Source organism: Panthera pardus, unplaced genomic scaffold (assembly GCF_024362965.1).
Source record: "Panthera pardus isolate Hobbes unplaced genomic scaffold, ASM2436296v1 HiC_scaffold_25, whole genome shotgun sequence".
Lineage (NCBI taxonomy): Eukaryota > Metazoa > Chordata > Mammalia > Carnivora > Felidae > Panthera > Panthera pardus.
This window is the reverse complement of record NW_026526821.1, coordinates 36,134,680-36,150,556: the sequence shown is the minus strand read 5'-3', so window position 1 is coordinate 36,150,556 and position 15,877 is coordinate 36,134,680. Positions and strand designations below refer to the sequence as shown.

The 15,877-nt window shown below is 40.6% G+C and overlaps 1 protein-coding gene and 1 long non-coding RNA gene across 5 annotated transcripts in view; both read right to left on the bottom strand.

The window, feature by feature from the left end:
- Nucleotides 1–1,685, bottom strand: part of LOC109274709 (uncharacterized) — a 96,885-nt gene extending 95,200 nt beyond the window's left edge. Inside the window, exon 1 of the long non-coding RNA XR_008417786.1 lies at nucleotides 1,627–1,685. This is a non-coding gene — a long non-coding RNA (uncharacterized LOC109274709). The remainder of the gene's footprint in view (nucleotides 1–1,626) is intronic.
- A 10,201-nt stretch (nucleotides 1,686–11,886) lies between these two features.
- SNAP25 (synaptosome associated protein 25) overlaps nucleotides 11,887–15,877 on the bottom strand; it is an 85,501-nt gene continuing 81,510 nt past the window's right edge. For all 4 annotated transcript variants that reach the window (XM_019462524.2, XM_019462521.2, XM_019462520.2 and 1 more), the window contains one exon: nucleotides 11,887–13,196. In XM_019462524.2, coding sequence (XP_019318069.1) covers nucleotides 13,128–13,196 — 69 coding nt within the window. In that variant the 3' untranslated portion in view covers nucleotides 11,887–13,127. The remainder of the gene's footprint in view (nucleotides 13,197–15,877) is intronic.

Below are 15,877 nucleotides of genomic sequence, written 5' to 3'. Positions count from 1 at the left end.
CTTGGTAGAAGAACCATCTGTGGTCTCTTGGCTGCAGCTCTAACTTCAGCCATGGATAGGGAGATAGTTCTGTATAGGCTGTGACTCACTTCAAGCAGACAGCATCTGGCTTCTGGTATGTACTTTGAATTTTCCTTTCTGCCCAGGGCTTTTCCAGTGTCCTGAGCACTAGTGAGAGCTTGCTTAGCCCAGTACATGCAAGCTTGGAAGTATGGGGGAATTGATGTCTCTGTGGGAGAAATAATAATCATCTACCCATGGGGATGCAAGCTAGTTAATGAATGCTTGACATTCATTATTCATAATAGTCAAGATATGGAAATAACCTAAATGTCCACTGACATTTGAATGGATAAAGAAAGTGTGGTATATATACACACTGAAATATTATTCAGCTATAAAAAAGAAGGAAATTCTGCCATTTGTGACAACATGCATGGAGCTTGAGAGCATTATGTTAAATGAAATAAATCAGAGGAAGACAAATACTGTATGATCTCATTTATATGTGGAACCTGCAAAAAAACAAACTCATAGTAATGGGGAATAGAATGATGGTTGCTAGGGGGTGTGGGAATTGGGGAGATGTTGGTCAAAAGGTACAGATTTCCAGTTATTAAAATGAGTAAGTCCTAGGGGTCTAATATCCAGCATGGTGACTATTGTTAACAAACTCTGTATCTTATACTTCTAAGTTGCTAAAGGAGTAAATCTTACATGCTATCACTGTAACAGCACTCCAACCAGTCTTAAGGGTTATTTTGCTTTAAGCTCTGCACTCCTTGCATCAAGTCCCTAAAACCTAAATCCCTTAATCTGTAGCAGAACTACCCTTCTTTCCTTGAAGCTGGCCTTGAGGAGTGAAGGACCAAACTTTCCCAGAAGATAATGCCTGGCCACATTCGAAAACAGCTGCTACAGATGCCAGCAAGTCTGTTCAGGGTCCTATCAACATACGACTAACCACCTGGGCACGTGTTTCTCCCACACATAGCCCCCTCCCTTTTCCCCTGACTCCCCCTTTAAAACGCTCCGCATCTTCCCAGGTGGCCACCTTCCTGAATAAAGCAAACTTTGCTTTCCCACCCTCAATAGGCTCTCAAGTACTGATTTTTAAGCAGTGAACAGCTGAATCTGAGTTCGGAACCAGTTCTCTGTTTGGTAACATTACCACACACACAAAAATTATAATTATATGAGAGGAAGATGTATTAACTAACTGTATTGTGGTAATCATTCTGCAATAGAAACATGTAGCAAATCATCCCCTTGTACACTTTAAACTAACATAATGTTATATGTTATTTATATCTCAATAGAGCTGGGGAAAAAATGCCTGCCTCTCATCTTTAGAGTGGACAAATTCTGAGAAGGATTCTGTAAACTTCTCTGAGGTCACATGGAATTAAGCCCCATTAACTAGAGTGGTGTATTGACAACACATGCTTATATGGGCCTTTCTTCGTCACCAGATCCCTAATTCCTGCTCCCTGATATCACTCCCTAGATAAATTACTTGAAACCAAGTCCCTATCTCAGGCTGTGTTTGGGGAGACTCTAAACTAAAAAGGAAATCTTTTACACTAAAGATTTAAGATAAATGTATGGATATCAATAGGTACTCACCCACTGCACTCCCTCTCCTTAAAGCTTCTGCTGCTTAGGCGACCATGTTTCATGTCACATGACCTTACCCTCCAACAATAGCTAATTGGACCAAGGGGAGCACGTGACTGAGCTCAACCAACCAAACATGATCTGGTCAGCAACCTATGGTGTTGCTTGTTCTGTGAATATAGGGGAGGAGCTAATTGGTTTCCCTTTTTTGGGAATTTGACTAAAAAATATCTAGAGAATAAAGAAATAAGCAATGAGAGCCAAAACTGAAAGATTGAGACGGATAGGAGTAGAGAAAACATGGCAGCAACATCATGAGAGAACAAAAGCAGTGAGCTAACAAAAGAACATAAAGAGACAGAGGTGGAGTTTCCATGGGGCTCAGAGGAGTCCTGTATTCTCCTTGACTTTTTAATTCCAGTCATGTGACCCTTCACTGTGAGAAACTTCTCCCTTCCTTTTGTCTACAGTACCTTTATTTTTTACTATTATTTTTAAGTAGGCTTTGCATCCAGTGGAGCCCAATATGGGGCTTGAACTCATGACCCTGAGATCAAGACCCGAGCTGAGATCAAGAGGCCGATGCTTAACTGACTGAGCCACCCAGGTGCCCCTGGTCTGTAGTACCGTTAGTGAGAATTTCCTGTAGCCACAATAGCCTCCATAGAGTGATCTGTGGAGGGAAAGTGTGCTGATGCCATTGTTCACCCCTTTAAACCAACGTGCTTCCCTTCTCCACCCTGTCTGGATCTGGCAAGCCAACTTATGTGGACTTCATCACCTCCTCCCTTCCCCTGGCTCCTGGGGGGTTTAGCACATGGGAAGTATTAGAAAGGCCAGAGATCAGAAGGTGGGAAGGGAGAGAAACTATGGTGTTTATCCCCAGCTTCCTTCTATCACATTGCTATAAGTTAGCTCCATCTGTCCAGGTAAAGCCAAAGCTTAGCCAGGCAGTCCTCTCCATGTTATACAGCCAGCCTTTCCGGGTTCAGGGAACTGGTCCCTTCCCTCACGTCTTTCGAAATAAGGAAGAGAAAGGTTTCTCACTGTTGCTAGTCCCAGGGGACTGTATCTCCCTCCTGGTTTCTCTACACCTGCCCACACCTTCATAAATAGTCCCTATTATGACATTCTCCTTGCATTATTCAGTCCCTCTAGGAGTCTAATATGGGAAGACGGTACAACACAGGAGGAAAGGGACAATTTTGAAACTGAAGGGACAGGAAATGCAAATAATTCTTGTCTGATAATTGCAGACTGCCAAGTTGCACTACTCTGGGAAGCATCTTTCGCATTGGGATGGAATTGTGTGAACTGTGCTCCTGCTGACAACTTCAGTTTTCCCTTAAAGTATAAGATAAAGTCATGCTAAGAGAGAGGGAGGTAAACGAGTGAGGCAGGAGGAGTTTCTTTATATTTGAAAGACTTCTGCAGTGGAAAGGAGAGCCAGATGAAGTTGGGGACTGTATTTTGCTGCTTTTATGACTGTTTCAAAACCTTTTTTTAATGATTTATTTGTTTTATTTTAGAGAGAGAGAGAGGGGGAGATGGGCAGAGAGAGAGAGAATTCCAAGCAGGCTCTATGCTCAGTATGGGTCTCAACACGGGGCTTTATCCCCCAACACTGGGATCATGACCTAAACTGAAATCAAGAGTTGGGCACTCAGCCGACTGAGCCACCCAGGCGCTCCAGTTTCAAAAACTTCTTGTTGAGGTATATAACATATATCCCCTAAAGTGCACATTTATCACATTACATGGTTCAGTGAATTTTTGCAAACTGAACACACCCATGTAATCAGCCCCCATGTCAAGAAATAAGATGTTGTGAATACTCCAGATAGTTCCCTTGTGTCCTGGTTGACTCTCTAAAACCCAAGAAAACCACTATCTTAATTTCAAACACTATGGATTAATTTATCCTATTCTTGCATTTTATATACATGGGATCAAACAATATATTCTTTTCATTAGGCATCTTTTATTCCACACTGAATTAGCACAGTTTATGCATGTTGCTTCAGCAGGTAGTTGTACTCTGCTCATTCTTGTTGCTGTAAGTACCACATGGGTAAACAACCATAGTAAGATTTCCCAATTCTATTAATGGGCATTTAGGTAAATTCCAGTTTGAGGTTGTTATGAATATTTCTGCTCTGAACATCCTATTATGGATGTGTCTTTTGATGAACAAAAAGGTGATACTTAGGAACAGAATTGCCAAATCATAGTGTATGTACACATTTAGCTTCCATAGATACTACCAAATGGTTTTCCAAGTGGTAGTACCAATTTACAGCGCCACCTACTGGGCGTGAGAGTTCCAGTGGGGCCATACATTTTTATTGGCATCAGTCCAGGTCACTGCATGATTTTCACCTGTGTTCCCAAGAACCCCAAGCACAGGGGGAATCAGGCAGAGGACTACATTGATCCAGAGTTTGGGGTTTGTATTCCAGGGCTGAAGGGCAGAAAATTGAAGATGCCGATATGAGAGTAGAAGGCGTCGTGCACTGGGGATTTTGCTGACATCGGAAGCTGGACTTATTGATAGATATAACTTAGAAGCAGGAACTAGAAGTCTGAAGGGCATAGGCGGAGATGTAAGACCACGAGAAAAGAGAGGTGTGAAATATTTTGGTCAGAGGATGAGTTTGGAGAAATGTTGAACGCGTTGAGACTAAAGATGCGAACAGCTTGAATGAGAACAGTTTCAAGCTGTAGAAAATTGTAATCAAGGTCACCTTGACGATGGCCATGAGAATAAAGGGAGGACCAAGGAACACAGGTGGAGTTGTTTCGAGAATATGAAGGAGACATAGCCAGGAAGTGGCAACAGGGAACTAAATCTCTAACCAGCCCCATGTCCTCCAATCTTCCAGTCACTATTTTTATTTAAAGGTTCCTTTTTATATTTCTTTCTTGTTCCCTTTTAACTAGTTATGTCACTCCTGCCCTCATTTTCTTCTGTTATCACCTTGGCAGCATTGTTCAGTCTTATCTTTTTTGGGGTCCCTTTTTCTTTTCTTCCTCCTTATGCTGAATACTGACCCTTTTCCTCTGGATCTTCAGGATTCAAAAAGACAACAACAACAACAACAACAACATCAACAACAACGTTTCCCTTATTATTTTTCTGCTGTCTTCTGAAACCCATGCTCCAACACCAATATTTAGAACTTCATTTTTGCTATCTATCCTACAATTTGCCTTTTTAAATTTGTCCTCCAAGTTATTCTGGAACAGTGGCTTTTGAAGGTTTTATTTTTTGTTTTATTTTGTTTTTGCATTTTCTTTTTTATCAGTGGAAGCTCTTTCAAACAAAATCTCAGTTGACCCTATATATCGAGTAGGGAAAATGTGGAGTTGTTACGATGTGAATAATGCCCCCTATGGCTGAACAGTATGTAACCTGCACAACTGTATGCAGTTCATGTTAGATACTTCTTAAATATACCTTCAGATTCTCTTCTCCCTGTCTCATATTCCAGCCACAGCAGTGGCAACCAATTTTATGCAGACTTCAACCAGCCTCGTATAAGTATGAACTGACAGTGTCTATCTATCGCAGTCTCACTTCTCACTTCTGCTGTAGAACTTCTTTGCTCTTCTAAGGCAGGACATCCTCAGAAAGAACCCCTTGACATACATGTGCACAACCCAGAAGTACAGGGGAGTTAATGCCCTGTCCCATGACTATACTTGACCAAAGGGAGATGGAAGCAGATGGGTAAATCTCCCTTTCTTGCCCCAGGAAGATGGTCCTGATGTACATTTTGCAAGGTTTCTCAGCTGCCTCATGGGAATTAAACACCCAGGCAGGGGCCTATAGCAATAGCTAACTCTGTCCTGCATTCTTGCATTAGCTCTCCTTCCTTCAGCATTTCATCCTCCCTCTACTCATTCCTGTTCCCCAGAATCACACTCCCAGATTAACTATTTAGCCTTATGCCACTGTCTCAGGCTTTGTTTTCTGAGAAGCCAGCCAGTAACACCCCTAACTCAACCCCCTGGGGGGTGGGAAAAGCACTTCCAAGGCACTCCGGTGATTCTCTTTGGTTTGAAATTAATGCTGGGGAATAAAATTATGTTGAGATAGTTGGTGGGGATATCTTGACTGAAGAACTAACTGCTCATTATTCTTGGAGCCGAAGTTTGCATTTCAGGTGCATACATGAAAGTTCAGTGGGCAGAAATTGAAATGGGCCATTGTCATGGTCAAATGGATAGGTCTGGAAAACAAAGTGGATTTTTAGTGGAGAGGTATAAAAGCTCTAATCCCTTAGAGAATCTACTTGGCCTAGTTTGGAGTTTTGCCTTTAATAACAGATGAGAATATGCGTTTAGGTCTCTAGGGCTTTCTATCTCCACAGCCTCTGAAAGTTTAAAAACACACACCATTAGCACTTGCCTCATCTTTCCTAAACTGGCGGTTGTCACAGTTTCTTTAAAGAAGTAAGACAGTGCCTCAGAAGACAGCAGTCACCTCCCACACCCCCACTCCCCCAGACACCCAGGATACATCTTGTGTATACTTAAGCTGTCTCTGACACACATAATTTCTTTTTCATCCCTGAGTAATCAGTCTTTTTTATCCTCTTAGCAAAGAGAACAGTATATTTTTGTATAGAAAAGATAAGGAGGAAAGGAAAATAAAAGAAAGCCCTCTCCACCCCCCCCCCCAAGAAGTTTCCCACAAAATAGCAACAAATAAAAGATGGCAAGGAAAAACTACAGAAGCTTCTAGAATAAGGGCATTTGTCAAGTGCTGGTTGAGGATCCAGTTCTATTTTGAACATTTTAAAATCGTTTTTTCAAGTTCTGTTGTTTAGGGGTTAATGATGGTGCAGAAACCCTATTGCTTTGAATAGGAGGGATTAGTTTCCCTATTTCAGGATTAAGGTCAGTCTTAACGACAGGCTGCCACATCCTGTCAGCAATCCTCAGTCCTACGATCATTCTGCTCTCATTCTGCTCACAATTCTCAAATCCTCCCTAGGGCTGAATGCCTGTTGAGCCCTATGCTTTTTCTTTTGAATATTACTAAAAGGGAAGAATACTAGCATGAGTCCACTCTAAGATGCATGAAGGGCTCACCCTAACCTTTTGTTTGCATCAGGTTCTAAAGACACAGAAGAAAGGAGGATTCTGTAGGCCTCTTTGAGGTTAGATTGATTGTGAAGATAGCCACATTATTCACCCTTCTCCTTGCAATATGACTTTGAAGCTTTTACCAGGAAAGAGGTGGAGTATATTTCCTTATGTCTTGAATTTGAACTGGTTCTGTCACTTGCTTTGGCCAATAGAATATGGTAGAAGCAGTGTGCCTAGAAGAGGTTTTGCACTCTTTCTGACTCTACCATGAGAAAAAGTCCTGGCTGACCTGCTGGAGAATGGAGGCCACATAGAGAAGTGAGGAGCTTCAGCCAATAGCTGGCCAATTCTCAGAGGCTAAGTTGCCCAGCTGACCTGCAGTCTACTATAGTCATGTGAGAAACCCAGCCAAGACCAGAAGAACTGACGGCCAAGCCTAGCTCAAAATGCCAAACTACAGAACTGTGAGCTGAATAAATATTTATTGTTTTAAGTCACCATGTTTTGGAGAAGTTTGTTACAAAGCAGTGGAAAACTGTTATAGAAGGTTCATAGCCCCCACCATATTCTTTGGATTCTTAGCCTAGTTTGCCTCATTTTTTTAAGAATTACTTTTTATTTGAGAGAGAGAGAGAGAGAGAGAGAGAGAGAGAGAGAGAAAGCATATGCAAACAGGGGAGAGGTAGAGAGAGAAAACCCAAGCAGGCTCCACTCTCAGCACAGAGTCCCAGACTCTGGGATCATGACCTGAGAAGAAATCAAGAGTCAGATGCTCAACTGATGGAGCCACCCAGGTGCCCCTCTAGTCTGCCTTAATATTATTAATAGTATTTGCAGCAATGATAACAACATGTAATATTAGGATAGAACTGTAAAGTGTACACAACTCATTTGGTTCTCATAACATCCAGGGAATAATTCCTGTGTTGCACATGAACAGTAGCAAAAAGCAATATTAATGCTCCTGACTTTTATGACCTTTGGATACAAGTCAGAAAGACTGACCCTTCACCTTTCAATGGTGAAAAAATTAGAGCACATTTCTTTATAGCAGTGTTTTGGAGGAGATGTTCAGACACTGGCATGTATCTCATGAGAATGTATTGTCTGAGGTAGGGTTTCCCCAGAAGCGAACCTGAGACAAGGATTTCAGGGGAAGTAGTTTATTTGAGAAGATATTCCAGGAAACAAATAGCGAGGTGGGAAAGAGAGCAGAAAAGACAGCCAATAAAGATAGTGATAATTACCAGGCAAGGTATTGTGTGAGGGATTGGTGATTGATTCTGCTGCAGGAACTCTGGGAAACAGTGTAGAGCACACAGCTCAGAGTTATCCCAGACTGGGGCCAAAGAAACTGGGCATCTACTCACCAATCCCCATCCATCCTTGGTTAAGGACTGCTTCCCAGAACATTAACAGCAGTTCTGGTGTTCTGTATCTCAAGGCAGAGATTTGCAGTGTTCTTCACTGCAAACAGTGTTTTGTGAGTAGAGGTAAGAGCTCAGAGGATATGGGCAGGGCACTAGCATTGTCTAGTAGAAGGATTATGGGCCATTTTTTTCTGAGTTGCTTATAGAAAGAGGATCATGAACTTAGGCAGTAAGCCCCCTGAACAGAATGGCCTTGAAGCTGTGTTATGGCAAGAGGCTGGAGGAGCTAAGAATGGTAAAATGGTGGCACCCCATTTAGGATTGGAACACTGGAATAGTTAAATGTCTGGATACTTTGGCAACTCATCCTGGAATTAGCTGTAGGTACTGAGGTTAAATGACTTGTTAATGGTTTACTTTTCTTTGGTTTCCTTGTTTCCCAAAGTGTCCTACATTCTAGGAGATGGATTTGGGCTTCCAAATCCTAGGTAGAGAATTTGAGATTTGTGACTAACTTGCTTGAAGATAAACTAGTATGTCAATGATTGTATGAAGACCACTTGGACCTTGAAGTCAACATTTCCTACTCTCCTGAGACAATTTGACTTGATGTTCATTCCTTGCACACTGTTTCATCCTCTGGGCTTGCTCCTTCCTCTCTGAGCCAAAGATATTTGCAAGTTTCTTCCAGACGATGTGGGAAATAGTTAAAACCAGGACTGATTGAGTGGCAGAGGAGGAGTTCCAGTATTACTAAATGAAAACATATAATTTGTACATTTGTTTCATCATTCCCCAAATCTGCTTCTCAAATGGGTTCACCCTGGACATATCATTTTGGTTACTCCAAACCTTGAAGAACTCTTTACTTAAACTCATCTGTGAGGTCTTCCCCAATCATTCTCTCTTAAAATAATACCTTCTCCACTGTCTGCACTCTTTTCCCCCTTCACTGCTTACGTTTCTGTGAGACACATATCTCCTGATACACTTCATATTTGAATTGTTGGTTTATCTATCTCCCCCAGATTGAATATAAACTCAATGAATGCTGAGAATTTTCCCTGTTTCCCCTGCTGCCTTCTCCCCTTCCCCTGCCCTGTGTACTCCCAATACTCAAAACAAGGCCTGGCATAGAAGTTCAATAAATATTTCATGAATGAATGAACAAATGAATCAAAGGTGTTCACCAAGACTTTTGGCTAAGAAGTCCAGTAAATTTGTCTTTGCTGCTCTTTGTGAAGCCAAATGTCTCCTGGAATTTCCTGGCTGGTTGAATTGAGAGAGGCACAATCCTGGATTCATCTTCCAGACCTCCTTATAGCTTTGGAATCATACACATTTGGTTTGAATCATGCCTACATCATCAATTATTAGCTGAGAAGTCTTGCTAAAATAAACTATTAATTTCTTCTGCAAAATGGGCTAATGACCCCCATTTTGTAGCATTTTCAAGAGGGTTTAATGAGTCAACATAAATGAGGCATTTAACATAGCACCTGGCATGTAGTAGATGATCACAAAGTATGAATCTTCTCCCTTTTCTCTTAATTTCGGGTGCAGTTATCAGTTTGCCGACAAATCAGTGACACAAAGATCAGGAACGTTGGTCAAAGGGGGTGCTGGGGGAGAATGTGAAAAAAGGGAAACTGAAACTACAAATGAAGAGATAGGCCAGAGGAAAGGACACTGCTCCTAGGACCTGAGACCACCTTTCACTTTCTGGTTGTTTGTAGAAGGGCCATGGATGAGGGAGACAGAAGATTCAGCCTTGCCCCAGTAATTATATTTCTAATGTACTTCCTGACTTGGTTCCTACCCAGAGCTGATTCATCCCCTGGGAACATGTCCTCCTTTAGCCAAAAGAAACTGACTGCATAAGAGTTGAGGCTGGACAAACTCAGTTATCCAAGAAAATGTGTTTCAGAATGAATTATGTCATAGGCTTAAAGCAAAATGCTTGTATCTCACTTTTCATGTATCCAGTATGGGGTTTTAATAACACAAACATTCACTCACCTGAGTGGAGATGATTGAGAGGATATGGAATTTGGGACAGAATTTTCTTTTCTTTTAAGTTTATTTATTGATTCTGAGAGAGAGAGAGAGAGAGAGAATCCCAACCAGGTTCTGCTGCCAGTGCAGACCCTGATGTGGGGCTTGAACTCACGAACCGCAAGATCATGACCTGAGTCGAAACCAACAGTTAGATACTTAACCAAATGAGCCACCCAGGCGCCCCGGGGACAGAACTTTCTAATATGACCCATACGTTGACCCCTTAGCAGCTTTCATATATACGGAATATTTATTCACTTTCTCCATATTCTAGCATCCTTTCTACTACTTTAAAGAAGAAATATGTCGTTATAGTTATTTCTCAGAATAACTTCCCTGAGTATCTGGGTATGTCTAGAACTTGTTCTGAGGCTTGGCAAGAGGGTGAAGAACTGCAAAGATTTGTTGAGAATGAGTTTGTCATCACTGTTTTCGTTCCTTAACTTCTCTTAGCAAACATCCAGAACTGCTTTCAGGGATGAAATTATCTGGTGGCCAATCAAGGCAACCAGGATGAATTCATCTCTATTGATACTACGGGGCAGGAGAGAGAGGCAGAAGAGGTAGTGGAGGTGAGGGAGGTAATGGTGGTGATGGCGAAGGTGATGCCGAAGGTGGAGGTGAGGGCGATGACAGTGGTGGCAGGTGGTGGATGTGATGGTAGTGACTGGGATAATAGCAGTGATAATGGTGGAGATGCTGAAGGTATTATGTAAGATGATGAAGTTGCAGAGGAGGGAGAAAGGGGAAGGTGGCAAGTAGTGGCAATGGTGGGGGGAGGGGTGGTACAGGTGCTGGTGGAGATGATGGTGGTAACAATGATGATGTAAAGAGAACTGGAAATATGTCTGCACAAAGACTTGCACATGAACGTCCATAGCAGCCTAACTCATAATAGCCAAAAAGTGGGAACAACTTGAATGTCCGTCAATGGATGAATAGGCAAACAAAATGTGGTAGCCACACACAATGGATATTATTTGGCCTTAAAAGGAATGGGGTTCTGTTACATGCTACAACATGGATGAACTTTGAAAACATTATAAGTAAAAGAAGCTGGACACAAAGCCACCACATACTGTATAATTCCATTTATATGAAATGTTCAAACAGGCAAATCTATAGAGACAGAACATAAACTAGAGGTTGCCTATGGCTGGTGGGAGTGGTATGGGAGTGACTGCTAATAGGTATGGGGTTTCTTTTTGGGGTGATAAAAATATTCTAATACTAGATTGTGCAACTCTGTGAATATACTAAAAACCATTGAATTATATACTTCAAATGGGTGAATTGTATAATACATCAATAAAGCTGTTAAAAAAAAGCGGGGGTATCAGCAATGTGGTTGTGGAGGGTTCACTTTTGGTGTGTGGGAGAGGAAGGAAGAGTTGATACCCGATATACCTAAATCTATGTTGGGTCAAGTCTGAGTACCACAGATTTTTTCCATAGACATTTTTTTCTATCTTCTGGAAAACTACATTTTCGCACATAGCTGACACTGAATCGACACACAAGTATTTCTGAAACAGATTATAAAAATCAAGCCAAGTGTCACCCGCCATTGGAATCGTGTCTAAAAGGAACATTTTTTTTTTCATACAGTGGTTTTTTTTCCCCCCCATACAGTGTTCTCAGCATGCAGAACTGCTTTTTCGGAGCAATGGGATGGAGGAGCCAGGCTTCCCCTTCTCATGTGATTGCAAAATCAGACGGAGTCCATGAAGAAATTAAAGCAGACATCTGAGGTCTATAATTTTTAATAATTTTAAACTAGCTACAAAATGTCAATCACTTCACAAACTGACAGAGGAGACAGGAGGAATTTAATATTACATGCTGTAATGATATTTATCTCACAGTTTATCTATATTTCATTCATTTATATTATTTTTTTTTAAGATTTCTTTATCAGCTACTAAATATCTCAGCAATTTGGTGTGCATAGCTCTAGATTAAGCAACAGAGAATTGTACTGATAACAAACCACAGGGGGAAATGGTGATTAAAAAGAGTCAGCCTTATAAAATTTACATCTCCACACTGTTTCACAGCAAGATTGCTTTCTCCAAAACATAGCCTTCAAAAGCAGCAAACAAATCCTATATTACATTCATTTGACATAGTTCATCCAAACGTATATTTTGCTGGAAATGATTAAGTGGTGAGTGTGTCAAATCCATCTTTTTTTTTAATTCTTTTTTTAAAAAAAGGATGATTATGATTAATAAGTCTATATATTGACAGAAAGAAAGTGACACTACTTCAGTTTTGCTGGTATAACTTAATCTTGACAGTGTCTCAATACTGAGCATGCTTTGTTGTTTTGTTGTTTCTGTTGGTGTGTGTGTGTGTGTGTGTGTGTGTGTGTGTTTTCTCATCAGTATGCTACTGTCATGGAAAGATTTTGTTTAAGTAGGAATCTAAAAATCTATTTAGTTCTCATGCATAAATGCATAAATCACATCACTTTTAGTGCAATGCCTGTTATGTAATTCCACATTGTCTAATCATGAAATCATAAAGACAGATGACAGCCATGAGGAACCAAGGACAGCAAATTTTGAGAGTTTCAGAGCCTGACACCCAAGGAAAGGACAGTGGCAGTAGCTCTGTGGAATGTCACAGTTTTACAAGAACAATACTGTGTATTGAAAGAATCAACAGCACATTGAGCATTCCTAAATTGTTGTCATTCAGCAAACACCACTGAGGAGAGAAAAGGAAAAATGAAACCCAAGACATCTTATGTAGGGAGTTAGAGCCACCAAATGACTACTATATACAACCTTTGGAAAGAAAGAGACCCAGAAAGAACAAAACACATAATATTGTTTGGAAGGTGATGAATGACACAAGACAACATTCACAATGGGAGTGGACTGATGTGTGTATGTGTGCAGACCTACTAGGTAATACGATGAGAAAAGCATGAAGGTGCTATTTTGCCCAACAGCATTTGGAAGAGAACACAGGTGGGCACATTTAACCACTCCCCAGCATCTTTGTTGCACGTTGGTTGGCCTCATCAATTCTGGTTTTGTTGGAATCAGCCTAGAAAAAGGGAAAAGAAAACAGAATTCAGGTTACCTTTTGACATTCCATTCTTCCTTCTTGGTCTATTGAAGTGCCCCCTTCTTGAATGAAGGCATCTTGAAACTCCCCCAGTCAGAATTAACCCTCTCTTGTCTTGTGATTCCCGAACCATTTCCTGTGGCTCTACTTAGACATGATCAAAGAAGCTTGATCTTAGCTCTCATGACTGTTTAAAACTACCAGAGATTATCCTTTTAAGGACAGTGTTACATCATTTATCTTTCTATCCTGGAATGACACCCAATGACTTCTATGTTAGGTATTCACATCTGTTGGATTGAGTTGAATTACCACCACTTATACAGTTGGATTCAAATCATGGCTACCTTATTAGCAGTATCATTTTGGGCCAATTACATAACATCTTGGGGCCTCAGCTTTCTTGTCCATAAGCTGGGAATAAAAAAGAATATTGCTAACAACCATGAGTGTCTATTATATCCCATTCATTCAACTTTGACAACATCAAGATTAATATCAACTATGAGATGTATATTATTATTAATTCTTTTATATTATTATTAATTCATTTTTCCCAATGAGGAAACCAGGCAGCCTGGAGTCAGAGTCCACACTGGTAATCATTATGTTAATCATTATAGTACTTAGGTCTGCTGTGAAAATGAAATGAGTTTATATATATAATATGTTAGAATAATTTTTTACAAAGATTAAGTACTCATCATATCTTATCTTGCAATTATAGTTATTGGATGAAAACTTGACTTGTTTTAGGGATGTTTAATAATTTTAGGCCTCAGGGCACCTGGGTGGCTCAGTCAGCTAAGTGTCCGACTCCAGCTCAGGCCATGATGTCATGGTTTGTGAGTTTGAGCCATGCGTCAGGCTCTGTGCTGACAGCTTAGAGCCTGGAGCCTGCTTTGGATTCTGTGTCTCCCTCTCTCTCTGCCCCTCTCCCATTCACCTGTCTTTCTCTCTCTCAAAAATAAATACAAAAAAATTATTTTAGGCCTCATTTCTGAAGACTCACTCCTGTAAGTCTGATAATTGCCTTTTTTTTTTTTTTATTAAAGTAGGCTCCACGCCCCATATGGGGCTTGAACTCATGACCCCAAGATCAAGGGTTACATGCTCTACTGGCTAAATCAGCCAGGTGCCCCTTATAATTAGTTGACTTGTTTTAACAAGGGGACTTTTATCATAATTTTGTGCCTTGACTGATCTCACTGCCTGGGTTACCTTTTGCTGTATATATAGCATGAAACCCAGAGTTGCTACCATAATAAACTTTTAAACCTCAGAAAATGAAGTATTCCCAACACCACTGAGAAAGGTATGAGTCAGCAAGCAGAGGCAAATATGAAGATTCTGTTTAGGCTGTTGTTTTGTCCCAGCGTGATTGGTAATGGTGTCTGCCCCTCCTCAGCCTCAGAAGAGAAGCAGGAAGCAGAGAGGCAGTGTGGGAAACAACTGTTTTTCTATCAACCAGTATTTATTCAATGATTACTGATTTTGCATCTACTATGGTACTTGGTACTTTCCTGCCTCCACCAAATTGGGTATTCTTTATTCAGTTTAATTGTGAATTCCCAGCACAATTAGAGTTACCGACATTCAACTAGAAATTTGCCAAGTTAAAATAGAAATATTGCTAGGTTACTGTAATTCTGAATTATCTGGCAATGGCTTCCTACCATCTGTTTGGATAACCAAAAGGTGACTTTCAAAACAGGTAAGAACATTAATTTGCCTTGATTGTTTTGATCTATAGACTCATATTCTGGACCTTAGTTTACTGATTTGGAAAATAGGTATTCTTTCCAATTTTACTTGGCTCTTAAATCTTCCCTCTTTAGCTATAAATTCTATCAGAAATAATGACCCTTTGGTGCAAAGGAAAATTAAAGGCTCAGACCAGTGTGAAATGTTCCTGCAGATTGAATTATGCTATTTTTTCCAGACTATACACTGAGGAAAGCTCAAATGAAGAAAATCATTCATTTGAAAATGGGTGGCATTTCTGGAGGTAAACATTGTAGGAACTCTTGCATTAAGAATGCACTGGTGAGCCTTCACCTGGTGGTGAAAAGGGATATTTTGAAGTATAACATGAGGTTATTCTTTGGATATAGTCAAAGGTTCTGGAACAGACCTATGTTCAATAAACATCTGTGATTTCCACCTAAATTTTCTCTGAAGCAATCAAAATTCAAGCCCATATATCTGATGCAAAAGGTTCTACCTCTTTATTGTATAACAGAAATAGGATCTTTTAGGGAAAAAATCCTGAGGTAATCTCCTTTTAGATGTCTTCCTGGTATTTGGAGAATGCCTGTGTTCATTCTGTTTATATGCTTTAGGACTGTATTTATGGAATATAGCCCACCCCAGTTTTCACATTTCTATTTAGAGAATCTTAAGCTTGCTGGCATACCCAATATGCTACATGATTTGCCCTGTGAGAAAGCAAGGATGACCCCCCCTTGCCCCCCACTGAGCCAGTAAGAGTTAGAAGGAGCTCATTAGCCCACCACCCTTCTGAACACTCTAGAAATATCAGCTTCAGACCATGGCAGGTAGCTTTTAGGCCCCTGCTCAGAATGCCAGAAGTAGATGTTTATTACCCTACATGGCAGCCCATTCTCATCTGAGGTTTGAACTGGTTCCTTATTATCTTC